At 45.9% G+C, this 26929-nt stretch overlaps 1 protein-coding gene across 1 annotated transcript; it reads left to right on the top strand.

Moving 5' to 3' along the window:
* Window positions 1-5188: 5188 nt before the first annotated feature.
* On the top strand, window positions 5189-26785 carry Got1 (glutamic-oxaloacetic transaminase 1). The gene is made up of 9 exons (XM_036169781.1): window positions 5189-5452; window positions 13464-13645; window positions 18986-19109; window positions 19565-19677; window positions 19929-20033; window positions 21798-21948; window positions 22035-22200; window positions 23312-23454; window positions 25997-26785. The coding sequence occupies exons 1-9, from the start codon at window positions 5335-5337 to the stop codon at window positions 26134-26136; spliced, it is 1242 nt and encodes a 413-aa protein (XP_036025674.1). The 5' UTR covers window positions 5189-5334; the 3' UTR covers window positions 26137-26785.
* Window positions 26786-26929: the final 144 nt, after the last annotated feature.

Genomic DNA, 26929 nt, shown 5'->3' with positions numbered 1-26929 from the left:
GTATGCACACACATAACATACATTCACAAAAACACAATAAATAAAAATAAATCTTCAAAGGAGTAGGCATTGTGTTATGTCACCACATTTATAACACATCTAGGTAGAAACAGGACAATGTGAAAAGAAAATTCTGATTTTTAAGGTCTATGGCCTTCCCATTCTTCTGTCATTTTGAAGTGATTTTCTTTTTGTTTGTTTGTTTGTTTTGCTAATACAATATACTTTGGGACTTTTTTTGTTGTTGGTGGTGTTTTAAGTCAGTGGTTCTCAACACATGGGTTGTGACCCCTTTGAGATTGTACATCAGAGATCCTTGCATATCAGATATTTACAATTTTTAACAGTAAGAAAATTACAGTTATGCAGTAGCAACAAAAAATAATTTTATAATGTTGAGGTAACCCCAGATCATATTAAAGATATTAAAAAGTATTAATGGGTTGCAGCATTAAGTAAGTTGATCACCACTGTCTTAAGTGGAAATGAAGGTTTTCCCAGATGTTGAGAGAATTATAGGATGGTTTCTAAAACATTTTTCTCTTTCAGAGAAAGATATAAAAGGCTATTATTAATATATTTATATTTTAATTCATTTTGAATATATTATCTTGTTTCCTTTAAATTTTGCAAGCAATTACAAAAACTTCTTAGACTCATTAAGTAGCTAAGGCTCACCTCAAATTCTACCTCAGCTTTGTAAGTGCTGGAATTATAGGCATGCATCAACCACACTTGGCCTCTTTTCCATTTAAAAAATATCTGAGTATATACTTCCAAGAGGCCAGATCAAGGAGACTTCAAAGAAAGCTCAACCATTACTTTCCAGCTGCCTAGGGACTGACGAGTAATCTCTATGACAATAATAATAACTTGACTGCTATGCTGTGTACTACATTTCTATCTGCTACAATGTAATAGGAATAGTAAAACTCAGACAAAATTAAGTAACTCAGCATCTCAACCAGTAAGAGGAATCTGATTCTGAGTCCACACTTAGGTATAATTCATCCGTGCAGCTCATCATTCAATAAAAAGCCCAAATAGCTCTCAGAGCAAAGAGTCTGATATTAGTGATGACGACGAATCTTATTAACACTCGGCAAACCCTGTTAACATTTGCTGCGTTCTTGTGAATTACAGTTCAAAGAGTTCTCGCATGAAACAAGTCAATCTTCCCAGTCCCCCCCCCCCCCCCCCCCCCGAACTATTATTAGCTTCATATTGCAGGAGAGGAAACTGAGACACACAGAGGAAATCCATTTCCAGAGGTCAGGCTTTTTTAACCATTGTACTATGGTACTTAAGTACAAAAATTATACAGCATAACAATTTCTAAATGGTGCTGTGGGAGTTAATTACAGTCAACAGTAAATGATAGCACTCACAGCACAGGCCTGTTGGTATCTTTGGAACACAAAGGTCTTTGGAGCCTTAAATAAAACCTGCACATGTGAGTATCCAGCTCAGGAACTAAGTATAGATCCTGTCTGCTCCAGGCCTCACTGGGCATGTCCTGTGAGATAAGACACAGCAAGGCACATCCTGGTTTGGTATGAACCATGAAATAGTAGTGGGGTTGGGCTATGCTGGCAGAGAAGTCGTACAAGAAGGAGAAAGACCATCTGGGGATAAGCACAGAGTTAAGCTTTCACCAAGGCTCACCCAGGAACACCAGCTAGTTAATCCGGGAGAAGTTTAAAACTGACTGCTCTCTTTAGCCAGAGAACCTGGTTACCATCCCAGGACACACACCTCTTAGCAGGCTTTGTGTGTAGTGAACCCGCCATTTGGCCACACAGTGACTCTTGAATATATCTTCCTAACAACTTTGGTTTTTAAAGAAATAGGTGTTCAGCAGAAAACTCAACTTGTAAATGACATCGTCCCCATCTTCCAAAGCATTTTGTGCTTGAGTGCAAAGTGTGATAGACCCTCCCTGACTTGTTGCATAGTTCAAACATCCTGGGTGCTGCTCCGGGTTAAGACTGAGTAACATAAGCAAGTGTGGATTAGCTTAGAGGTCTGGGCAGTTGTCACGGAATCTTGTGTTCTGGGACACTATTGCTGGCCCTGAGGCTTCCGATTTCTAAAAGAATATATTCTGAAGGAATTCGTTCTGGATACAGCTGTTGTCACGTGGCTTCCCAGTTCCTCTTTTACAGTTGTTTTCTGAGAGAGAGAGAGAGAGAGAGAGAGAGAGAGAGAGAGAGAGAGAGAGAGAGAGAGAGAGAAGGTCAGGGTGGGAGCCAGAAGGACTGACTCCCTTGGACAGCTTTAGAAGGTTGTTGGAGGCACTGAGCCTCCCAGCCTCCCTCTTCTGACCTCAGCTACCCTTTCCCTGGCTACTCTGCTGGCTGCCTGGTTCTGCTCTTCAAAAGCCTCTTGCTTGAATTATTTCTTCAGCCAGGGGGCAGTGTTGAGTCAACTCTAAGTCAAAGTGTTAAAATTAGCAATGACCTGGAAGGCATGTTGTTTATTTCAAGTTTGGTATTTTATTTAGGGGGTAGCTTAACAAGGCTCAAGACAGAAGAGTTCTGAACACAATCCCCAAGACTCACATTACTGAGAAAGAAAGATGAACATTTGAATCCTACATAACATAGGCGTCCTTTCTCACCTTTGCAATGCCCTAAAATTCAGGTTTAATGGGACAGGAAGAGAAACCGCACACAGCACTTTCTTTGTCCCTATATAGTTAGGGTTACTACTCCTATGATGAAAGACCATGACCAAAAGTAACCTGGGGAGGAAAGGGTTTATTTGGCTCACACTTCCACAGCACTGTTCATCATCAAAGGAAGTCAGGACAGGAACTCAAGCAGGGCAAGAACCTGAAGGCAGGCGCTGATGTAGAGGGTGTGGAGATGAGCTGCTTACTGGCTTGACACCTATGGTTTGCTCAGCCTGCTTTCTTATAGAACCCAGGACCATCAGCCCAGGGATGGCCCCACTCACAATAGGCTGGGCCCTCCATCATTCATCACTAATTAAGAAAATATCCTGCAGGCTTGCTTACAGCCTGCTCTTCTGGAGGTGTGTTCTTAATTGAGGTTGCCTCCTCTCAGATGACTTTAGCTTGCGCCAAGTTGACATAAAGCTCCCCAGCACACTATCACCACAGGTGTGACTGTGGAGCCGATTAGACCGTCCATAAATATTTATCTGGGGAGATGACTCAGTTGGTCAAAGTTCTTGCTGTGCAAGGACCTGGGTTTGGACCCCCAGTACCCATGAACAAGCCAAGTGTGATAGCATGCTTGTAATGCCCGTGCTGGGGATCGGAGACAGGCAAGTCTTTGGGCTCATTGACCATACAATCCAGTAGTGTTTGTGAGTTCTAGGTTCAGTGGGAGACCCTGTCTCAAATAATAAGGTGCAGATGAACTGAGGAAGACTTCACCTCTAGCCCCCACACCTGTGCACACATGTACATACTCATCCACACACATGCTGCTTTGTACATAACAGAACACACACACACACACACACACACACACACACACACACACGTGCGCGCATGGAGAGGAATATTTACTTGATCTTAGCCACACTAACAGTGTTTAGGTAACCTAGGGTTGCTTTTCACTCTGGAATGACGTAGGAAGTGACCGTGACATTGTTGGCTAATGCTGTGAAGACCATACTTCCAAATCAAATTCCAGGAAGGCTAGGTTGCAGAAACGCCCCTCTTCAAAGCTGCCCTCAGGCTGTGATTTTTGGAAGCACTAAAAGTACTGGAAGACTGTTGGACCTTTGGTGTTAGCATGTGACTGTTACAGGGAAACAGTGAAACACTGTGGGCAGTTACCTTAAAAAACAAGGCCGTGTTTTTGAAAAGAAAAAGACAGAAAAGGTCAGCAGGTACTGCTCAAAGTTCCCAGGCCTATGGTTGGATGGAAAACTTGGGAAGATTTATCATGTTCCTCTAAGAAAGCCATGATACTGTTTTCTCATGAAATACCAAGGAACTGGCTCCTTCGAGCATCCGTGGAATATTTAGTGTAAGAACGAGGGAGGTTTGCCAGATACCAGACGAAGCGGCATATCATTTACAAGGGGGTGTGGATGATGTGCAGTAACAAAGCTAGTATTTAGAGAGCACTTACTGTATGCAGCTAAACACTTTATGTGTATTAACTCACATAATCCCCACAACAACCCCGAGGAAAACACTATTATCTCCACTTTACAGAGCAGGAACAGGCCTGCCCGAGTTAGTAAGTGGCAGCCAGCTCCAAACCTAACTTTCCTGGCTCCAGAGCGAGGTTCCTACTCATCAGGACATTTTCTAAAATTGTAATGTCGACAACGAAACGTCCGACGCATAGAAAAGAGAGATTTCTAACCCGTCTGAGGGCTGAGGAAAGGTTTTATGGAGAGCTGACAGACAGGAATCTTCAAGGTCAACAGGTGGAGAAAGGATCTGGGCAGAAATAGTCTCAGGGGAAGGAGCCGCCTGACAAAAAGAAGCAGTAGCTTGGGTACCAGCCAATCGATGACAGAACACGTGGGAGGAACGCTACAGAGGGAGGCCTCGCCAGATCCTTGAAGGTCCTTGAGGGCTAGCCCCCCGCCCCCTTTCTGTAAGTAACCGGGGAGTAAAATTCTCAAACTAGCATGTGCTCATCCTTTACTTTCTGCAGGGTCTCCCTTGCCAGCGATCAAGGCAGAAAGCACTCCCAGGTTTCTTTCTGGGGAAACACTGAGTGTTGATGGTCAAGGTCACCCACGCTCGAGTACAGCGTGTCCAGGCGGACCACTGAGTCCTGCGCACTAATGCCCGGGGCTTGGTGGGAGCCCTGCCTGGCCAGCTCAGGAGCGTGGGCACTGCGGGGGGGGCCTGGCGGGTACAGCCACCTGCTCAGCAGGTACAGGAACACCTGCCCTCTGCAATTCTCACGGGCGGGCCACTGCCCCAGGTCTCCAGGCGCCAGAAGGGCAAAGACTCTGTCCTCTGCGGACTCCGGCCATCGGCAACATCCTCATCACCCCAAGGAATAAGAGCCTCAGCGATTGGAACGAGCTATGCCAATCACCCTTGTCCCCGCCCACACCTCCTCCGGTGTAAATCGCACTGGTTGCATCATACAAGCCTCCGATAAGATCCTCTACTTGAATTGGCTAATAGAGACTTGTCCCGCCTAACCCATCTTTGTCGGGAGGTTGTGATTGGTTAAGCGCGTTGCCAAGTTCCCGACGCGGCTCGGCCATTGGAAGCCGCGGGCCGTCCCCGCCCGCCGGTGAAGGTGAGTGTCTCCTCTGGTCACCGCGCCCCGCACTGCACCGAGCAGCTCTGGGCTCGCGCTCGAGGTCCCGGCAGATTCCGTCGCGATGGCACCTCCGTCAGTTTTTTCCCAGGTCCCGCAGGCCCCTCCAGTTCTGGTCTTTAAGCTCACTGCGGACTTCCGGGAGGATCCAGATCCCCGCAAGGTTAACCTCGGCGTGGGAGGTAAGGATGCAGTGCCCCGGAATGCGAACAGCATGGGGGGACCGTGGGATGAGCCGAGGCTTACTTTGGTGCCTCCCCGAGAGGGGACCCGGGAGAGAAGGCTGGGATCACGAGGGCATCCACCAACCTACCCATTTTGCAGATGGTGACACGGAGTCTTTGGAAAGAGGCGGTTTGTCCAAGGTCACGCCGAACAGATGTAGAATCTGGGACACAAACGTAGTTTTTCTGTTTCTCCATCCTGCGTTCTTTATAGTCCACGTTCTAACGCTACGAGCCGACCAGGGATTGTGAGGGAGAATTCTGATAGCTTTGGGGTCGTGGTCAGCCGGCAAATGGGAAATGAAAGAGCCCTTGGCCTAATGGAGCTGTGGTCTGGGCTGAGTGAGCAGCAGGTACCAGTTAGGAAGCCTGTCAAACCACGTGGGAGAAGATCTAGGTTTGGTTTATTCTCAGAATGGAGCAGATGCAGCCCAGCTCAGGACCCACACATCTGGGTTTTCATTTCCTGATTGTTTTCCTTGAACCAGTTTGGCCTTCTAAGGACTTTGGAAAGTGTCTGACGCTCCTTTTAACCCGAGCCTCCAGCGACTCTGTTATAACTGTTGCTTTGATGTTGGAAGCTCACAGAGTTTGGGTTGCTTTTGGATCGAAGTCTCTAGAAGGTTTGAAAGAAGAAATGGAATTGTTCTGTAGCCAAGGGTGATGTGAAGGAGATTCAGAATCAAGATTCTTATAGGAAATGTGTGTACATAACCCTTTTCTCTCTCTCTCTCTCTCTCTCTCTCTGTCTCTCTCTCTCTCTCTCTCTCTCTCTCACTCACACACACACACACACACACACACACACACACACACACACGCTTTATCAAGGAATAAGAGAGGAGTGAGAGAAAATCCTGAAGTACTGTTTTATTGGTGAGTGGGCGTAAATGACATACTTCTTTTCTCAGCTGTTATATGTGTTTGAAATTTCTCAAAATGAAAGCATTAAAAAGTCAGTTAGTTGTCCCTCCAGTGGGGGGAAATATGATGTTTTTAGCAGCCAGCAGGACAGGGGAAATACTAATTGCTTTGAATAAAATCAGAATGCTCACTATATACGCTCCATTGAAATCCAGTCCAGAACCTCCAAGTGTTTATTTACAGCCTAATTTATATAGAAGAACTGATGAGGTCGATTGCCGTGGCCCATCTTACAGGGTTTTTTGCCGAAACTAAATGCAGTCACAGGCTTTGAATGAGGTCTGGTGGGTCAGCAGGAGTTATATAACTGTAGCTATTTCTGTTGTTGTTTTGGCATTTCTTTGAGTGGGTCTCTTAAAGAAGTTGAATAAAAATTATCAGCCTAAGAACTGAAAAGTGAACTAGTTGCTGACAGTCGTTCAGAAATAAAATACTCATGCACACCAAAACCTCCCTGTGATAGCATCCAGTCCAGACAGCCTGAATCAGTCATAGCTCAGACACCCAGCTTAGCAGTGACGTGCATGCCTTTTGTCACTTTTTCCAGGAACCTAAGAACACGAGCAAGAGAGTTGTGTCTGTCTTCTGGGAGTTGTTGTCTGGCTCTCCTGTTTGCAAGGAAGGAGGCTGAATTCAGCCCAGGGAGAAAGTATAGTTTGACCCCTAGATGGAGGAGCTGGGATGCTAGCCAGGTCTCAGGCCCTGGGCTCTCTGGCCTCGTCTCTGCTTGGGATACTTTCAGTTGGCCTGGGGGTAACCAGTAACCTGCAGGGAGAAGAGGCAGGAGCCCTGGGTGCTTGGCAGCTAGGTGCTCTAATGAGGGTTATTTGATGCTTTTGAAGCTGAGGAAGAATGAATTATCAGGCCTGAATGACCATTAGAACCTATCAAAGTCTACTCCAAGATTCCCTAGCATGCTCTGTGATTCTATTAATAGGGAAATTTCTACAGTGTCGGGTAATTGTATTGACCCCATCAGTTAACCATGGAGTAAAAGAATAGTTGTGTGTGAAATGTGATATATAAATGAAAGGTGCGGCGTGTAAACCTATTTGGTCATTACTGTGACCTGTTCTGTGTGGGTGACAGACAGCAGATTGGAGTCTTATCAAAACAGTAGAATAAACGGTCTCGTGCTGCATTTGTATGCCCTGTTTTACTTACACACATACTCCAGTGCACTCTTTATAAAGGAGATTGATTGATTACTGACCTTGAGAGTGATGCTTCCTCCCAAGGTCAAAGGTAGTAGAGGCGCCCCCTCTCCGGTTCTAGTGACGCTGAGCAGTTTTAGAACAAGCTGCTTCTGGAATCTCGTTAGCTGGTTCCCACTTGCAGATAGTTTCCCCAGAGTTTTTTCTTCTGGCTGGGCTGATTCCAATAGTTGGCTTGTCATTCAGCAGAGCAGTGTGTCATGTTTTTTCTCTGTGAAACGCCATGCTTATGGAGTTGATGGCCTTAGTGTTTCTCAAAACCTCTGTCTGAAGTACCTTTAAGGACAGAGAGACACAAGTCCAACCTGATGCAAAGCCTGCCTGCCTTCCTTCCTTCCTTCCTTCCTTCCTTCCTTCCTTCCTTCCTTCCGTGTGTGTGTGTGTGTGTGTGTGTGTGTGTGTGTGTGTGTGTATTGTGAGTGTATACATTCATGTGGCGGTCAGCTGTTGACACTGAGTGTCTTGCATTACTGCTTTCTACCTTTTCTTTTGGGACAGTGTTTCTCACTGAACCAATGCTCACTGATGGCATTGACTAGCTGGCTAGTGATCTCAGGGATTTGCCTGTCTCCTCTGTAGCACGAATTCTAATTGGTCTTATTAATAAAAACCCAGAGCCAGATATCGGGGTAAATGCTGAAAGACCAGAGAAGCAGAGCAGCCAGCCAAAAGGGACGTGAGCTCCTGCCTCCTCCTGCCCTCTATTCCTCTCTCCACTCAGCCATATCACGTCCTGTCTCCACCTCCCTAGTGCTGGGATTAAAGGCATGAGATCCCAAGGGCTGGGATCAAAGGTATGTACCATCACTTCCTGGCTCTGTATCTTTTAGACTGGATCAATCTTATCTTGTGTAGCCCAGGGTGGCCTTGAACTCCTGATCTTCCTGCTTCCTCCTCCCAAGTGCTGGGATTAAAGGTGTGTGCCACCACTGCCTGGCATCTATGGTTGTCTAGTGGCTAGCTCTGCCCTCTGATCTTCAGGCAAGCTTTATTTGTTAGATCATGAACAAAATATCACCACATTTCCCCTTTTTGCCTAAAATAAAAAAAGATAACTAATATAAGAAAGATTTTATATACAATAAATAACAATAACTGTATACCCGAGCTTTAGGCAACATGGCCATGCCCAGCTGTTTATGTGGGTGCCTGGGATCTGATCAGGTTTCATGTGTGTGTGGTAGGCACTCGATGGACTGAACCATCTCTCCAGCCTCAGTCCCTTTTTTTTTTTTTTCCTTTTGGTCTAGTTAGTTTAGTAGTTATTTTCAGTGTGGTGGTTTTCTCTCCTTAGATGTTATTTGTTGGTTAGATGAGCTGTATCGGGCGTTTCTCAGAGCACAAGGTGGAGAAGGGTCTCGGGGGCATATGTGCAGGGGCTCTTGGGTGTGGATCGGGGGGAGGTGGAACCCTTCGGAGGAGATGAGGGTGATAGTTGGATCATTTAACTCTCTAGTCTTCCTTTCTGCAAAGCAAGACTGCTGGGCCTGCTTACAGCTTGTGTGACTGCTTACTCAGGAAGAAAGACCATGGTTCACAGAGCAGAGCTCAGCGGTATGCTGATAAGAAGGCTCCTGATAAAGTGCTCTGTGCTAAGTGCTTCGAGATTTCCTTAGGTATCGCCTATTAAAGTCAAAAGGAAAGGAAGCAAGCTCCTTGAACTCAGTAGTACCAGCCTAACTCTTCTTATCTTGGGCAAATAATTTCTGGCCTCAGTTTCCTGATTCCTAATACCCATCTATTTTGTGGTTTGTTAAAATAATTAAATGAGAATAAAGAAATGTGCAGAGTATTTAGTAAATCCTTGTTATTACCATGGCTTCACTTTCCACTGGTGTCTATAATTATGAGAGCTTTCCATCCTGGATCTCCTCACCTAGTACCCTTCTTCTTATTCACCGTATGTTCTGGGTCTTCATCAGCTCCCCCCACATACCCACTCATTATCAGACTAGATGGGTATTGGGATCTCCAGCAGCCCTTTCCCTGGGCCCACCTGTATGTGTTTGGGCACTGGGTTCTGGTTTTATGCTTCCTCCGAAGTCCATCTGTGCATCATCCCCCATCTCCACTGCCTTATGGCAGCTCTTCATTACTTCTCTTCTGGTTCCTTTGGGAGCCTTCTGACTTAGCTGCTTCTCTCAGTCCTCTGGAGTCTGTTTTCCGTGGTGTCACACAGATGATTCTGTTAAGATGCAGAGCTGCTGATGCCACTGCTTTTGGATGTTCCATTAAAACACAAGATCCTTGACCAGGAACTCCTTGCCAGTCTTCCACATAGCCTGCTCCCCGCAAGGCAGAAAAATGCAGAGCCTCAAACATCTTCTGCCATCCTGTTCCTCCCTGAATAGCTGTCCGGTGGATTGGAATGTCCCTCTTCCCTTGTCCGCCCTTTAAACCCTTCTTTATTCCCACGTCACCCTCGGTAAGAGCTTCCCCGACCCAGCGTGGAGAATTTAGGCCCAGCGAGCTGCCGTGTTTCCTAGAAGACAGGATACCTCGGTGTGGCTTTGCCTAGCCAGGGCCTGGTATAGGCAGCCAGAGCTTGTTCTATGATGATGAGAGATGGGTGGATGAGCAACAGGAACCAAACAGAACAGGAATAAGAACTCCCCAGCAGAGAGGAACAGTGGCTCTCCGGAGTGCTTGCCTTCAAGGGAGTAGTCTAAAATCTTGCTTCATTAAGATAGCAACACCCTAGGGTGTGTCTGGAACTGAACCTGGGAGAAATCCGTCGAAGAGAAGGGAGCTGCTGACTTGGGCAGTTTGCCTTTTCTTGCAGTAGTTAACAGTGTCTCCAACCTCCTCTCAAGCACTGCAGGGTTTTTTTGTTTTTGTTTGTTTGTTTTTCTTTTAGTATAGCAATGGTAAGAACAGCGCTACCCTGGCCTTTTCTTTCTTCAGCATAGCTGGGTTGTAGCTTGTATGTAATACCCAGTCACAAATCTGAAGTTACTAGGCCTGACTTTTCTAAAAATGCTCACATTTGGTGAGTCTAGATGGTATCCTTTCTGTGTGGTCTAGACATGCATCCGTTCTGTGACTTCTGGAGCCCTCTTTTGAAGTGGCCTTGAGCGGTAGGCAGGACTCCCTGCCACAAGAGGCCATCTCTCCACAATTGTCTCGGTACATGGCATCCAGTTTGTTCAGCTCTTCTTTCTCACCAGGACTGATGTGAGTCCCACATTTCCCAACATTAAATTGCTTTTCAAAAGATGAAGATTTGGCAGTATTGTAGACATTCACAGTGGTAACATCCCCTCTAAAATCAAGTCCCCAGAGACTTTCAGGAGTATGTTGACAGTGATAGCCTTGGGATCTGACTAGGTGATCTGGGCTAAGAACAGCTCTTCCTTAGAAGTGGGTATTTTGGTATGTCTTTCTTTTTACTTTAGCCAAAAAGTAAACAATAAACAACTATTACCAGTAACTATTCTGATAGGTGATGGATCTTCATATCTCCATTCCATTCTTTTTATCTGCCTAAACTCCCAAATCCCCCCCTCTCTATACAACTCCAGAGTTCCCCCATGACATACAGCAAATGCAGCTTTTTGCATCTGGTAATACACAGTTACTCCACACTGTTCTGTCCCTTGCCTTTCCTATTCGATGATCTCTTCATTTTGTGTACAGAAAGCATCTTTGTTCTTTTCCACAGCTGCCTAACTGATGAATAAACAGATTTACTTTGCTAGTCTCACATTGGACATCCAAGTTGTTTACAGTCATAGGATCTGAAAACAATACTTCAGCGAACCACCTAGTACATACATCATCTCCCATGTTAACAGCACATCTGTAAGATGCAGGCTTGAAGTGGAAGTGCTGATGTATGTGCATTTGGACAGATACTTCCAAGTTGCCCTCCACAACTCTTCACAGGATCATCTGTTTACTTTTGAACCAGCAATGTGAGGAGCCGTCCGCTTCCCCACAGCCTCACCAAGTAAATCCCCAGTCTGAGTGTGCCTTTGTGTCTCAAGGAGGTTTCCATTTACATTTCTCTTACTCGGAATGCAACTGGAAATTTTTCTTATGTTTGATCCATTTACAGCATCACCATGGGGTGAGATAATAATCTTTTCTGTGTATGAACTACTAGTTATTAACCATGATTTCAATTGTCTGCTATTAGAAACATTTTGTTGAATATTCCTGTATCTCTAGCATGAGTATATTCATAGAAAATACTTCTAAATGTAAAACTACTAAGCCAAACTGTATACAACAAACAAAATACTTTAAAAATTATAAGCCCATTTTAAGTTGTATATCTATTTTCTATTTGGTCAGCTAACTATATTTTCCAAATTTGTGACATCTGTAAATCTGAGAAATGTATTAGTGCGTAATAGAAACGTAACTGGGTTCTAAACTGGGACAGCTGCTCACTCTCCTACAGCCTCTGGTTGGTGAGTCAGACTCATAGCATTCCGATAACCAAACTAACTCCCTTCAGCAAATATAAAAAGTTTACTTCATCAGGAAGAACCTGATTTTTACCTATCAGAATAGTTACTGATGATAAAAGATACTCATAAAATATGTTCATAAAAAAGCCGCATGTTAAAAACCCTGTGATGGCGTGACCCATATTTTATAAGAGTATACATACTGGTACTAAAGATGAGAAGGATGTGTAATCTTGCTCCTGTATTGGAATGCTGAGATTGTGTTCTGCATTGTTTACTTTTTGGCTAACCTAAACTACAGTTAATGTGCATTGTTCAGTAAAATAATACTCCCTAAAATAGGAGTTTCCATTTTTTAAAGACAGGAACTAATGTTGGACAGAAATGAACAAAATAAAATGTAGTCAGAATTAGTATTAGAATTTGGTCTCACCTCAGGCATAGGATTGTTAACTGACTTACGCATTGGAGAGGTAAGTGACCCTGAGGCAATCAGCTCAGAGAGATTATTGACGAGGGTCAAGGCCAAAGCAGCTGCTTGCTGAAGCTGCACTCCAGCATAACTTTAGAGTAGTGTAGGGGAATTGGAAGTGGGAAAGATCAGAGTGGCCTCAGGATGTGCTAAACACACTAAAGTGTTGAAGAAATGCTTAGAAATGTACTTTGTAGCCTGATTATGTGCCGTGAAGTAGATCAAATGGGATCAGTGCAAGGCAACGTGAGGTAGCTGGTGTGTCGGCCGGTTTCAAAATACACAGAGAGGACAAAGATGTTTTTAAGTGGGTCCTTGGTCATTGTGTAACCGGTTGCTGGACTCCAGGCACAGGACATTGGCTTCCTGTGTGAAATGCGTCTGATCTTTGGGACAACAGAGGAGGCGAATGTTCTGTGACTTTCTCCTTCTGTCTCTGTTTGTGTTGGGAGGTGCAGAAATTTGTGGAGTAGTTTCAAGCCAGATGTGCCCAACCTTTTGACATTGCATTATGACATTGTCATTGTCTACACACCTGTCGGGCCATGTCCATAGCTATCCCGGGACACCTGTGGCTGTGGGCTGCAGTCTGGACACACCTGACCTAGACCTTCTGGAACTCTCTTGGAGGCATGGTTTTAGAGCGTGATTGCACTCTTGCATTCAGAGACGGCTGCGGTTCATAGACATCTCCCTCTCTCACTTGACCAGTGTCTGAGATGTGCACTTTTATCTCACATTAAAAGCTGTGTGATCTGCAAGGGGGAAAGCCAGGGCTATCCGGTGTGGCCAGCACTAACCCAGGACTTGGCCCAGCAAGTGAATGCTCTTTGTGTTTCTGTCTATTCTACTTGGGCTAGAAGGTGGTGGAATTTTCTCTGTTCGCAGTCCCAAACTCCGGCTTGAATGATGAGATTCATGTGTATCTCTTTTCCCATACTCAGCATACCGCACGGATGATTCTCAGCCCTGGGTTTTGCCAGTCGTGAGGAAGGTAGAACAGAAGATTGCTAATGACAGTAACCTCAACCACGAGTACCTGCCCATCCTGGGCCTGGCAGAGTTCCGGAGCTGCGCTTCTCGCCTCGTGCTTGGGGACAACAGCCCAGCTCTCAAGGAGAATCGGGTAAGTTTGCGGTATGGATAGTTTTTGTTTAGGAACTGTAAATATTAAAAAAAAAAGAAAATCGAAAATTCAACTTGAAGGTATTGAGTTTTATGTCTTGAGATTTGTCAGAACATGTATTTTTGTTATTTATTTCTTTGAAGGCAAATTAAATTTTGTTTATTTACTTATTTTGTATGTGTGGGTATGTTGCTTGCATGTTTGTCTGTATTTCATGTGAGTGTCTGGTGCCCAAGGAGGCCAGAAGAGGGCATTGGATTCCCCTGGAACTGGAGTTGCAGATGGTTGTCAGCTGCCATGTGGGTGTTGGGAATAGAACCCGGGTCCCCTGGAAGGGCAGCCAGCGCTCTTAAGGACTGCGCCATCTCTCCAGCCCAGCAAATACATTTCTACTTAGTGTGAGCAGATAACGAGGCCATATCCAGAGCTCAGCTTCACTTGTTCGGTTTTGTTCAGTACATCATCGTTAGCTGCTGGATTTGAAGTAGTTAATGGAGATGCCAAGCAAAAGGACTAACGGAGTCTGAAGAATCTGGGGATATATAGACTCGTCTCTGCCACTGCTTTTGGCCTTAGGGAAGTCATTTACCTACTTGGTTTCTGTGTCTTCATTTTCGAAAGAAAATAATTTGCAGCTCATAATCCCATGAGGAATTCTGCTTTCTCTGAAATTATATGCAGAATTTTGTTTATTTCTGGGGAAAAGTTTCCTTCATTTTAACCAGATTCTTAAATCTGGTTAAATCTGTCTGTGATCCCTCAGCATTCAAGAACCAGAATTCTCTGACCTTTCTTATGTTTGGTAATTCCTCTAGCCTTTCCCTCAGAAGCTCCCATTTAATTGCCTGTGTTACAACCACAGACACGTGGAAGAATAGTTTTAGAAGTGGACATTGTGAGGTAGGGTGTATGTGGTAGGAAGTGGAGGTGTAGAGAGTCGAGGCGGGGAGGGAGACCTGGAGGCTGCAGATGGGACCTGAGCTGAGTTTGAAGGATGTGTATAACCAGCCAGGCCTCTGACTCTCAGCTCTTGCCATGTGTTAGTGTTACCTTCCAGTTTGTAAGCTGTGAACACCACGCCAAGCCATTTTAATCAGATTCTTGGAGGGCCACAGCCCTCTTTTCTCCCTTCAACCCCAATGGGATTATTTTTTATAAAAAGTGCACCCATCAACTCCAAAGTACATCTGGGTTTGAAAACCACAAAGTAGAGAAATAAGACATCAGTAATCTTGGGGCAGGATTGTGGGGAGTGGCCCAGGGACAGAGGTGGACAGAAGCAAGTCTAGGTGTATAGAGACTTGCCTAAAGACTAAAGTTCGTGCAGGGGTTACCTAATGAAAGTGTTGTTTGAGAAGGTAAACCCGGCTGGATGGGCGGGAAAGGGAAGAGCAATCGTCCGGGTAGGTGTGATGCAACTGAGCCAGCTGCCAGTTACCTCCCAGGCCATGTTGTAATGCAGGTCACGGTTCACACGTTGAAAGGACCACATTTCTGGAGTCATTTGAGGCATCCCTCACCTGTAGTTTAGAGCAGGTTTCTCCCCTCCAGATGCCCTGATAAGCTGAATGGCAAGGTGAAGTTAAGGTTGTGCACACGCCTTCCTACACACGTCTAAAAGCAGGGAGGCTCTGGTGAAGGTCTTGGAACCCAGGTCACTGATTAGATAAGTACTTGACCGTTTGGACTAGGTTTCTGTGGAAGGCTTTGACTTGCCTCAGGGAGCTGAAGAATGTGTGATATGAGTATTAGGGGTAGAGGTGGCATGGGAAAGCTACTCTGAAAGTCCAGTGTTTTCCCAGACAGAAATGGACACTCTTAAAAAAAATACCTAGTAGTTTTATTAATCCTTTGAGAATTTCATGCATTGTATTTTGATCATACTCATTCCCATGTCTTTCAGACCCATCCCCCAACTCTGACATTGTGCCTTTGTCTTTTAAGAGGGAATAGAGTTCAGTTTTGCTGCCCAGGTACTCATGGGTGTAAGGCCATCCACTGAAGCCTGGGGCCAGCCATGCTACCTACCAGTGGCCACAGCCTTGAGAAAACTGACCTTTTCTTCCTCTAGAAGCCATCCGCTCTCAATAGGTCCTCCCTTAGGGGTGGGGGCTCATGAGCTCCCTCCCACTCCATGCCAGAGTGTTGACTGGTGTGGTCTTCTGTGGGGGCCGGTGCTGTCATATCCAGAACACACTGGTTTGCTCCAGTCCTCCCCAACCTCTGACTCAATTTTACCCCTCTTCAGCAGTCCTTGAGTCTGGTGTGGTGTGTGTGTGTGTGTGTGTGTGTGTGTGTGTGTGTGTGTGTGTTACAGATGTCCTGTTTGTGGCTGAACACTCCACTGACATTTACACTCTGCAGATTGACCAGTTGTAGACCATCTTAATGAAGTTTGTGAGTGAGTGACTGGGAGTGGGTGCCTGACTGCATACGCTCTAGGTTACTTAGTTGGGGCTGTGGTTGGCAAATGAGAGGCCACGTTGGGGAGCTGTTTGCCCTAAGAGGACTGCATTCTCACACAGCTACTTTGCCGGCAGTGTTCCTCTGTCCATGGATCTGGGTTTTGACCTCTTATGACTACTATAAGAACCTGAGCCGCGCGGTGGTGGTGGCGGCGGCGGCGGCGCACTCCTGTAATCCCAGCACTCAGGAGGCAGAGGCAGGCGGATCTCTGTGAGTTCGAGGCCAGCCTGGGCTACCAAGTGAGTTCTAGGAAAGGCGCAAAGCTACACAGAGAAACCCTGTCTTGAAAAACCAAAACCAAAACAAAAAAAAGAACCTGGGCTGGGGTTCATGGCCTTGACCTGGGAACATAGCTTTGGTCTAGTTCATCTATATTGTGTTTTGATTACAGAACTTTAAATATCAATCTTTATGGCATCAGATATGTAAAGTTTCTGTTCTGGGGTACTTCCCAGAAGCTGCATTACTAGCTACTTCTGAGAGTTGAGCTTCTCTCTCTCCTGGAAGTTCTCTCCATATCTTAGTTCAGCCCGCCATCAGCTTGTGTAGAGGCTTGTAATAGCCCCCTTGACCCTCTGGCCTCTAGTCTTTTCATTTCAGTACATTTTTCACACTACAGTTAGAGAGATCTTCCTTTAAAAAAGAGCCAATTGTGTCAGCTGCTCCCACCCTCCACACCGTGCTCCCCCACAGCTGCCTGCAGAGTATGGACCAAGTGCATCCCGCCATTCTAAGAACGTAGCTGTTCCTCAGCCCCATAGGCCCGTCAGGCCCCAGGACCCCTGCCTGGCCTTTCCCTCTCTGTAGAAAGCCCTTCTCGCTTCACCAACTCCCTAGTCCCCACCTCTGAGACCTTCAAGACCTGACCAAGGGTCACCTCTGTGCTGAATCGTTCACCTTCTCAGGCATGGCCAGTTCTATGGTCTCTGAATTATGGTGTGACTGTTTGCTGTCTGGGAATAGCAGAACTCACTGTGTTCTAACTCTAATGTCTGATTAAAAAATATTTTTATTTTATTTTATATGTGTGAGTGTTCTGCCTGCATGTGTATGTGAGCTAAATGTGTGCCTGGTGCCCATGGCAGTCAGAGGAATGTTCTAGATCCTCTGGAACTGAAGTGTAGGTGCAGGGAACCAAAACCAGGTCCTCTGCAAGAGCAGCAGCTGCTGAGCTATGTCTCCAGCACCCTAGAACGTCTAATTTTATAAGGCCTTTTTTTTCTGACAGTGTGTGATCCTGGCCAGGGATCATGGCTTGCTTATTTACTTTGCACACATTGCACATTTAGATCACGGGACTTCTGAGAGTCTCAGATGTTTGAGTTAGTCATTCACTTCCTTGTCAGAAGGGCCAGACACTGCTAGACGCTACTAGTATCCAGCAGTGACTGTAGAGGTGGCCATACGGACAGCCTTTGTTTCAGCTTACTGTGTTAAAGTTGACAGAAGCTGTAGAAAGAGAGGAGAGGGAGGCATGCTAGCCATTGGGGAGGGAGTGAGGCTGGATTCACTCTTTACTGGGGTGGTCAGGCTAGGAGGAGGAGGAGTGGAGACAAGACCTGAAGAATGAGCCGGAAGGCAAACAGTCTACAGCGTTCCTTTCCGGGGTTACCATCATTACCAGGTTCCTCACCTGTTTGGAAGGAGCCCAATTTCTAGGACTCTTGCTGCTTCTTACTGCTTTTCCTTTTTCAGACTTTAGGACTCTGACAAAATGTCCGTTTTCATCTCCTGTAGAGCAGTGCCAACATAGGTAGGAGACAGGGTTTCTCTGTGTAGCCTTGGCTGTCCTGGATCTCGCTCTGTAGACCAGGCTGGTCTTGAACTCAGAGATCTGCCTGGCTCTGCCTCCAGAGTGCTGGGATTAAAGGTGTGCACCACCACCGCCGGGCTCTCTCTCTCTTTAATTACATGGTGCTTGGGATTGAACCCACAGCCCTTCACATGCTAGGCAAATGCCTTACCACTAAACTATATCCCCAGGCGCCTCCTTTTATTTATAGATTTTCCACGGGATCCTTTTGTGACCCTTACTCTTGTAGACATATTAGATACCATCTAATTTATGTCATGTCTCTACTGGAAGAGTTATGCTGAAGCCTGACTAGAATTTGAAGGGTCAAATCAAAGAGGTAGATGGAGTGATGTACAGAAGACAGTGTTACCAGCTCCACGTCGGGAAGACCTCCTTTGTGCCCACCCATGACCCTGACCATTTATTCCTGTCAGTCTGTTTCCTCATTTGTCATCTGGGGACATAGAATTTTCATTTTGGGTATGTGAGGTGCAAATAAGACCCTCTATATGAAGGTATTTTTGTACATGGTAAAAATGAGGTTTTTAGTATTGCCCGTGTTAGGACTCTTTAAGCTGAGAGGAAGCTGAGGAAGGGAACAAAGAACCTATCTGCCTGCCATCTTTGTTAGGAGGACACATTACCAAGGATTAATACACTGCATTCTGGAGCTCAGTGGAGTCAGCTGGATGTACGTTTCCAGGACTACCACTAAAAGGAGTGTTCTTGGGAGGGGCTCCGTTCCAAGGTGCACACTGACGTGGCCTAAGTCGTCCTTCTTCCTGTGTTCAGAACGGAAGTTCCTCCTGGAGTCAGGACTATGAGCTCAAACCTGGCTCCTCTGCTCACTGGCTGGTGACAGAGCAGGGGCTGAATCTCTCCCCTTTCCACCTCTGTTTCCTCACTTGTGAACACAGCAGGTAATAGGACCTTGGGTACTTGTTGGAAGTTTTGATGAACTCATACATTAGGGGATTTGCAAAGAACAGGCACAAAGTAAGTTCTCATTATTGTCTTACTCTTGTGACTATTAGCTGATTTCACCATTGCCAGTCTGTGACCCAGATCTTCTCTTTCAGGTTGGAGGTGTGCAGTCTTTGGGAGGAACAGGTGCACTTCGAATCGGAGCTGATTTCTTGGGGCGATGGTACAACGGTATAGACAACAAGATCACACCCATCTATGTGTCGTCACCAACCTGGGGTGAGCCTGGTAGCTGTGGGAGAGGAGAGCAGGGCATCTGGGAGGGCTGGCCTCAGGACACTCAGTGACGGCTTGGAAGGTGTAATCCACCCCTGGAAGGCAGCTTCGGAGCCTTTGGGCACTGGATTATAGCAGCATCTACAGAAAGCTGCTGCTCAGATTTCAGCCAGGAAACACCTTTCCCCAAGATTCTTGCATTTCAGTCTGTGCTGAGGGCTTCCACCATAAAGGTAGACACAGGGGGCGGCACTGTAGGCTGCAAGGCTAGAGTTCTTGTAACTGGTTTTACTTGTTCCTGGTACTCTAACTCAATAGCTTGCTAGCCTAGCTCGCTAGCCTCCACAGCACCAAGGGGACGCTGAGCCTGAGGGCCTGAGGCTCACCTGTGTTCCTTCTGATTACGCCACCACGTTGTGTTTGTAAAAGCTCTTAACATTTGTCCCTCTGCTTTTCAGAGAACCATAATGCTGTGTTTACTGCTGCTGGTTTTAAAGACATTCGGTCCTATCGCTACTGGGATGCCGAGAAGAGAGGGCTTGACCTCCAGGGTTTCCTGAACGATTTGGAGGTAGGTGGTAGAGAAGAACAGTGTCAGGAGCAGTAGGGAAAGCTTTTGGATCAGTTGATAAGTGAGATTCTGAGACTTTTTCTCCAAATCAGATAGTGCATTCTGAAATAGCATGCAGAGGGGCATCTCGCAAGAGAGAGAGGCGAAAGGCTAAGACTGGTTACTGTTTGCCCTTTTATGTGACCATGTACTGCCGACCACCTCCCGAGCTCCCTGCTCTGTCAGAGCTGATGTAGCTTTCTTCTTTGCAGAACGCTCCTGAGTTCTCCATCTTTGTCCTCCATGCCTGTGCACACAACCCAACCGGGACTGACCCGACTCCAGAGCAGTGGAAGCAGATCGCAGCTGTCATGAAGGTAATTGCTTCTCCAGAGCATCTCTGTTACATAGGGTGCAGGGCTCAATTTTATGTAGTTATTATTACTTAATTATTTCAAAGCACAGCCTGCTTATTGAAGGATCTGAAAAGTGTAAAGAAGTCCAAAGAAGAAAATAGATATTAACTGTAAATCATATCACCCCAACAGGCACTAGTACTGTTTAAGTGGGTGGAATATTAGGGTTTGTGTGGTTTTGAAAATGTATATATGTTTTACAGAGGTGGAATCATTTTGTTAATATTGTTTTGCAGCATTTCCCCCTTTTATTTCCTTAAACACACACCATTTAATGTTTTACAGCATCACTTTTCATAGTCACATGATCCTGTCATGGATATGCCATCTTGAGGATTGAGTCAATCAGTTGAGGAATGTTTAGGTTTCTTTCAGATTTCTTGGACTGATTGATACACACACACACACACACACACACACACACACACACGTATATATCAATTTACGTAGTAAAACTCTTTAGAATTGCTTTCTAGACGAGAATTTCTAGCTTAAAGTGTATATTTCCATCAGCACGCTTGTGGGATAGTTACTAGGCAACTGTTAGGTATTGGGCACCATTGGGGTCCGGTAGTGAACATAGCAGATAGAGCCCCTGCTCTGAAGAGCACATAGCGTGTTTGGGAAGAACAGTATAGTACCAGAGCAACTTTGATAATGGGAGATGCTGCGTGGGTGAGGTCTATGGGTTGCTGGGGTGCACAGCCCAGATTTTATTGCTAATGATAGGCTAAAGCCTTTCTGGAAGAAGTGGTCTTCATGCTGAGTCTTGGAAAGGAAGAGATGAGAAGACATTGTCAGGAGGGAACTGATGGAAAGCTGGTGGAGAGGTGGGGGGGTTCTTGGCCACAGTCCTGCCCAGGCAGACAGCATGTCCATTTAAGGAAGTGAAGGACATTTTCATTGTCGCCTGGTGTTCTGGGGGCTCAAGGGAGGGTAAGTGATGTATCTAGAGAGTAAATAGGGCTGACCCTTAAGATTACCCTATTATCATGGTGTGGAATATGTCAGAGGGAAGCTAGTGAGGTAGCTGAGAGAGAAGTTAGATGTTGCCAGTGTCCGAGAGGCTGCTACTAGCAACCAGATGAAGTAGGTGGCGGTGGGGAAAGGGAGATCCAAGCAGCTCCTCAGGAGACTGGCCTGGCAGGAATCCAGTGCTAGGATGTGGGCAATGAGCTGCAGGATTTGTGTAAAGGTACACTCAGGCTTCTGGTTTGGACAGTTCGGAGAGGGAAGAGGTTTGTCCATTCAGTGTCGAAGGCACAGGTTCAGCATGGGGGTGGGGGGCCTCTGAAGAGATGAGATCAATCAGAATAGAGATCCTGCTTCATCTTGACTGGCTGGGAGGAAAGCTCTGAGGCGAGGAGGCCCTGGGGTTGCCAGACCTCAGTTAGCTTATCATACTAGGAATTCCTGCAGAAGGATCCACGGACACAGGGCAGTATCTCCAGAAATCAGCCCTGCTGGCAAAGCTGCCCCTTGATGGCGGTCTGCAGCATGCTGTTGAGAAGGAAGGTGGACTGGAGTGCTTGTTTCCTGCTTGCTGTTCAGTGAAACAGAATTAGATGCAAAGTGGCAGATGGATAAGTGAATGCATCCAGACAAGACCTACAAGGAAGGTTCAGTGTAGAACTTCCTCCCAGGCACTGAATGGGGAAGGAAGGGTCCGCGTCTGAGGCTGCCTCCAGAGGACGTCCTGCCCTGACTTGCTTTCCTTCCTGGCAGCGCCGTTTTCTGTTCCCCTTCTTTGACTCAGCCTATCAGGGCTTTGCATCTGGAGACCTAGAGAAAGATGCGTGGGCTGTTCGCTACTTTGTGTCTGAAGGCTTCGAGCTCTTCTGTGCCCAGTCCTTCTCCAAGAACTTCGGGCTCTACAGTGAGTGCTTTCCAGAGTTGCAGCCCTGCCTCCCTGCCCTTCCATGCCCCGTCAGCTGCTAAGCCTGGCTCTTCTCCTCTCCTTAGACGAGAGAGTGGGGAATCTGACCGTGGTTGGAAAGGAATCTGAGAGCATCCTGCGGGTCCTTTCCCAGATGGAGAAGATTGTGCGAATCACCTGGTCCAATCCTCCGGCCCAGGGAGCCAGGATAGTGGCCTCTACCCTCTCTGACCCTGAGCTCTTTAAGGAGTGGTAAGGGGCTTGAATCCCGATGTGTGAGGGTGGGAATGCAGAACTGAATTGTTCGGCTGCATTTGCCTAGGTCTTGTCCTTTTATCGTGGGAGAGGCAGAGTGCTATTATTTTAACCTCCCTGAAGTTAAAGCAGGACTGGTACCCATGTCACGTGTGTGGTAGCATAGCCTCTGAGATGTGGAGTATCCCTGCCACGAGGTGGAAGTCAGTTCTTCTTTCCTTCACTCTCCGGTCTTCCTTTTGTAAGCGGAGGACAGGCATTCCCGAAAGGATAGACTGTCGGACCTCAAAGCAGTGTGACCATTTGGGGGCTCTCCCCTTTCTTCCTGTGCATATACAGGATGATGAAATTTAGCTTATAGATAGACTGGACATAGTAGAAAAGGCTCGTAATAATAACTAATAAATGGAGCCATGATAACATTATACTTCAGTCTTAGGAAATCTTTACTTCTGGAATTTTCCACTTATGGTTTTTTGACTGGGGTTAAGGGATGATAATTGAGATGACAGGAAGTAGAACCATAGATGAGGGTGAAGACCTGTATTTTATCTTATTTGTGAACACTGTGGCTTTCATGTAATGCTAGGAGAACAATTAGGTCTAATGGAGTACACGATCCTGTTGGTATCAGCACCCCAGTGAAGCCTGAAAGGGATGTTAGTGTATTACAGCCGGGGTGCCGCAGAGCAGCTCTGGGCTCTATGGGTAAGTGAGCACAGTGCTTGCCGGCCGGCTCTTCCTTGGGTCTGTGTCTCTGCTGTTAATCCATCTGTCCAGGAACACAGGACAGGAACCAGAGTAGAAGGTCATGATCTCGTGGTAAGCCTTCAGTGTAAATTACAGAATGGTTTGCTTTTTTTTTTTTTTTTTTTTTTTTTTTTTTTTTTTAGGTACAGGGTCTCTCTATGTGACTTTAGCTGGCCTGGAACTGTAGACCAGGCCGGCCTCAAACTCACAGAGATCCTCCTGCCTCTGCCTCCCCAGTGCTGGGATAAAAGGTGTGCACCACCACAGCCCAACTAAATTACAGTTTTTAAACCCATGTATTTCTGTGAATTGTCTTCATCTGTGTGAATGAGTGTTGATACCAGTGTCCATGCCTCAGGACAGGTAATGTGAAGACAATGGCTGACCGGATTCTGACCATGAGATCTGAACTCAGGGCACGGTTAGAAGCACTCAAGACTCCTGGGACCTGGTCTCACATCACCGAGCAGATTGGAATGTTCAGCTTTACTGGGTTGAACCGTAAGTGGCCCCCAACCCCTTGAGCAAATGTATGCACGTGGATGCACTAGTTCTTAGCCAGCTGCTGCCAATTAGTCAGATGCCACTGTGGATCAGAAGAAGTCAGGCTTTCTCAGTCATTATCTCCTGAGCTAACTCGAATCTCAGGAGCACTGTTGTGCTCTGCCACCCCCACCCATGACTTTTCATTTTTATGGATTAGAAAGTGGCTCAGAGCTAGCTGGGAAATTTCAGGATTTATAACTTGGATCTTCAATTTATAATCAGTTTCTCACAAATTGTCAAGTGCCTTTGGCTTTACTTTAATCATTTACCTTAATTATAAATACTACATGATTGCTTAGGTACCAAAATTCTTTCTTTTGTTGTTGTTTTTGTTTTTTTCAAGACAGGGTTTCTCTGTGTAGCCCTGGCTGTCCTGGAACTCACTCTGTAGCCCAGGCTGGCCTCGAACTCACAGAGATCCGCCTGGCTCTGCCTCCCGAGTGCTGGGATTAAAGGCATGCGCCACCACCACCACCACCTGGCTTGGGACCAAAATTCTTGACAGGTCTTTTGCAGTCTCCAGGTAGTACCTTCAAAAAGATGTTGAAAGTTTTCATAAATTTTGAAGTTGGATAGGTCATTGGGATTAAGAGCTGAGTGGAAGTCTCGTGGGTGTGATTTTGGCCAGCTCTCAGCAGAGGACCCTTATGCTAGAGGAGCTCTTTATTTCATGAGTGATTTCTGAGCACCTGCTGGACACCCGCCGTTAGCCTTGTCCTCCTGGTGGTTCTAGTGAGGGGTGGATGGGTGTTGGGTTCTGTGGTAGGTGGGAAACCAGAGGCTCCAGCCATGGGTTATGTCAGGCTGTCAGAGTGCAAGTTTGAAATGGGCTGAGGAAAAAAAACCAAAGGAGAGAGATGGAAAGACGTGATCAAGATGGTATTACAGACCCTCTTGAACTACTTTGTATTGAAATGAGGCTGCCCCAGAAAGTAGTGAACGGCTCAGTTAGGTGTAGGTGTCCTCACAATTAGAGGATAGAGAATTGGTTGATTGAGAAGTCATTTTTGTGCAGTCGTAAAAGTAGTGATACAGAAATGAACATTGGGTGTCAGCTCCTAAAGGGTATCCACAAGAAGGGATAGCCCCACCCTAAGATAGCCTTGTTCTACTGCTATTCAGAGTAGGAAACGGCTTCATTGTAACTTGAAAAGTGGTAGGAACCTGACTATCCTTAGCATTTGACATCACTCACCATTTTTAAACAACAGTCCTGTGTTTTTCTTCCCCTCATTTCCTTAAGAAAACGTACAGAGCCAGGTGTGGTAGTGCACAGCCTTTAATTCCAGCCCTCAGGAGGCAGAAAGGGGAGCTGAACTTTTCCTATGCTCCATCTGTGAAATGGGGATGATAAGGTTATCACCAAGAATACTAAAGTGCCTAGCATGTTGGGTTTGCCCAGTGACTGGTATGATTTTATTGTTCTATTACATGCCTTTAACATGCTAATTAAGCAGAAATCTGCTAGGATTCTGTCACGGTTTGGCAGTAAACCAAATCACTGTAGTGATTGTAGGATTGAGGAGGCATGGCTTGCTCTTTCTCTGCCACTTTTGTATGTGGTGCCTGGGTACCATGTGTGGATGGGTTTTCTTTGAGGTGCCAGCGCACAAAAAATGACATGGAGACTTACTAATTATGAAAGCTTGGTTATAGCTTAGGCTTGCTTTTAACTAGCTCTAATAACTTAAATTAACCCATTTCTATTAATCTACATGTTTCACATGGCTCATGGCTTTTATCTCTCCTCCTGAATGTCCTGCTTCCTCTCTGTCTCCTCTGATATCTCTTCCTACCTAGATTTGTCTCTTCTCTCTCTCTTTGCCTTAAAGTCCTGGCTAACTTTTTCCTGCCTAGCTATTGGCCATTCATTCAGCTCTTTGCTAAATCAATCAGAAGGTGCCTTGGCAAAGACATATCTTCACTGTACAAAAAGATTATTGCATCCAGGGAGGCTGAGGAGCAAATGGGGATCTGATGGTCCTAGGTCACGGGGTCTGGGTGGTTTCTCAGCCTATTGGTTCATTCACATGTCATTTATTAGTACATCCTGATGGGCTCCTGTCAAATATTTTGTGACATGAAATACTGACTGGGGGTCGTTAGATGCTCAGGTCTAAGCAGCCAGACTAGAGAAGATACAAAGCTGGTGTGCATAAACCAGTTTTCTCTGTCAATGTACTGCCCTTATGTCTGATGGTTATTCTTAATTTGAGAGGGCTGTCCAGTGTGCAAGGCCCTGCTGGGAGGTAGTCCCAGATTCAAAGCTACCCTTCTGTAGTCATACTGTGAACATCCTGAAAACTGAACATTCAGTGTTGAGAAGAAGTCTTTCCAGGATCTAATAAGTAGTTTTCTATTTGTTGATTGGACAAAAAGACAAAATGGCTCCTTTTGTTTAGCTTGTCTATGTCAAAGAGGGTAGATTGCAACTGTCCTGTGGTCTCTGAATGTCCACTGCTCAAGTCAGCGTGCTGCTCTCCTGTCTTCTTCACAGCCAAGCAGGTTGAATATCTGGTCAATGAGAAGCACATTTATCTACTGCCCAGCGGCCGGATCAACATGTGCGGCTTAACCACCAAAAACCTAGATTACGTTGCTTCCTCCATCCATGAAGCTGTTACCAAAATCCAGTGAAGAAACACCACGTAGTCCACACCACCAAAGCGGTTCTTTGTCCTGTCTTCCCTGCCTGCGCAAACCTAATTGTACATATCCTGGATTAGAATGACTGTGGTGAGGAGCCACTGTTTAGCTGGCCACACATGAAGAAGACATTTCCTGAAATGAGCCAGGGCCCGGGAATTAGAGCCTTTTGGAAGCCAGAGCAAATCAAGGTTATTTAAGAATAAAAAGTACTTTGCCATGAGATGTAGTTAGCTTGCCTTCCTCTAGCATCCTGAAGGGGTGCTGCCTGTGGAACCATGAGCTTCTGCATGTTGCTTGACTCTGTACAAAGTCCAGTCCCAAAGATCAAGTTGTCCGAGGAGCCGGGTGTGACTGTGGGTGTCGGCTGGGGCATTAAAACTCATCATCTCCACCCAAGTCTCTTGTCTCCCTGATCTTTCTGCATGGTTGTGTCCCTTGTCTGAAACATGGTTTTTTTTAAGGCAACTGTGACAAATATTTACATCATGACACACAAATGGATATACATATTTAACTGAAATAAAAGTCCCACTAAATGGTACTTGCTCTTGTGATGTGTAGCACATTGTGATATTTTCTTAGTTTATTCTGTTGTGGTCTGTTGCATTTAAAAAATAAAAATGCTGATCAAGACACATGGAATTGAGTTTGTGTTTCATTAATGAGTTGTGACCCACAATTTAGAATGAAGGCTTTAGAGGGATTCCCTAATGGCTAAAAGAAAACCAAACCAAACCAAAATGTGTTCTTGAAATATAAAGTTCTAGTGGACTCGTGGCTG

Source organism: Onychomys torridus, chromosome 1 (genome assembly GCF_903995425.1).
Source record: "Onychomys torridus chromosome 1, mOncTor1.1, whole genome shotgun sequence".
NCBI classification, from domain to species: domain Eukaryota; kingdom Metazoa; phylum Chordata; class Mammalia; order Rodentia; family Cricetidae; genus Onychomys; species Onychomys torridus.
The sequence above is the reverse complement of the archived record's forward strand: the minus strand, read 5'-3'. Positions and strand labels throughout refer to the sequence as shown.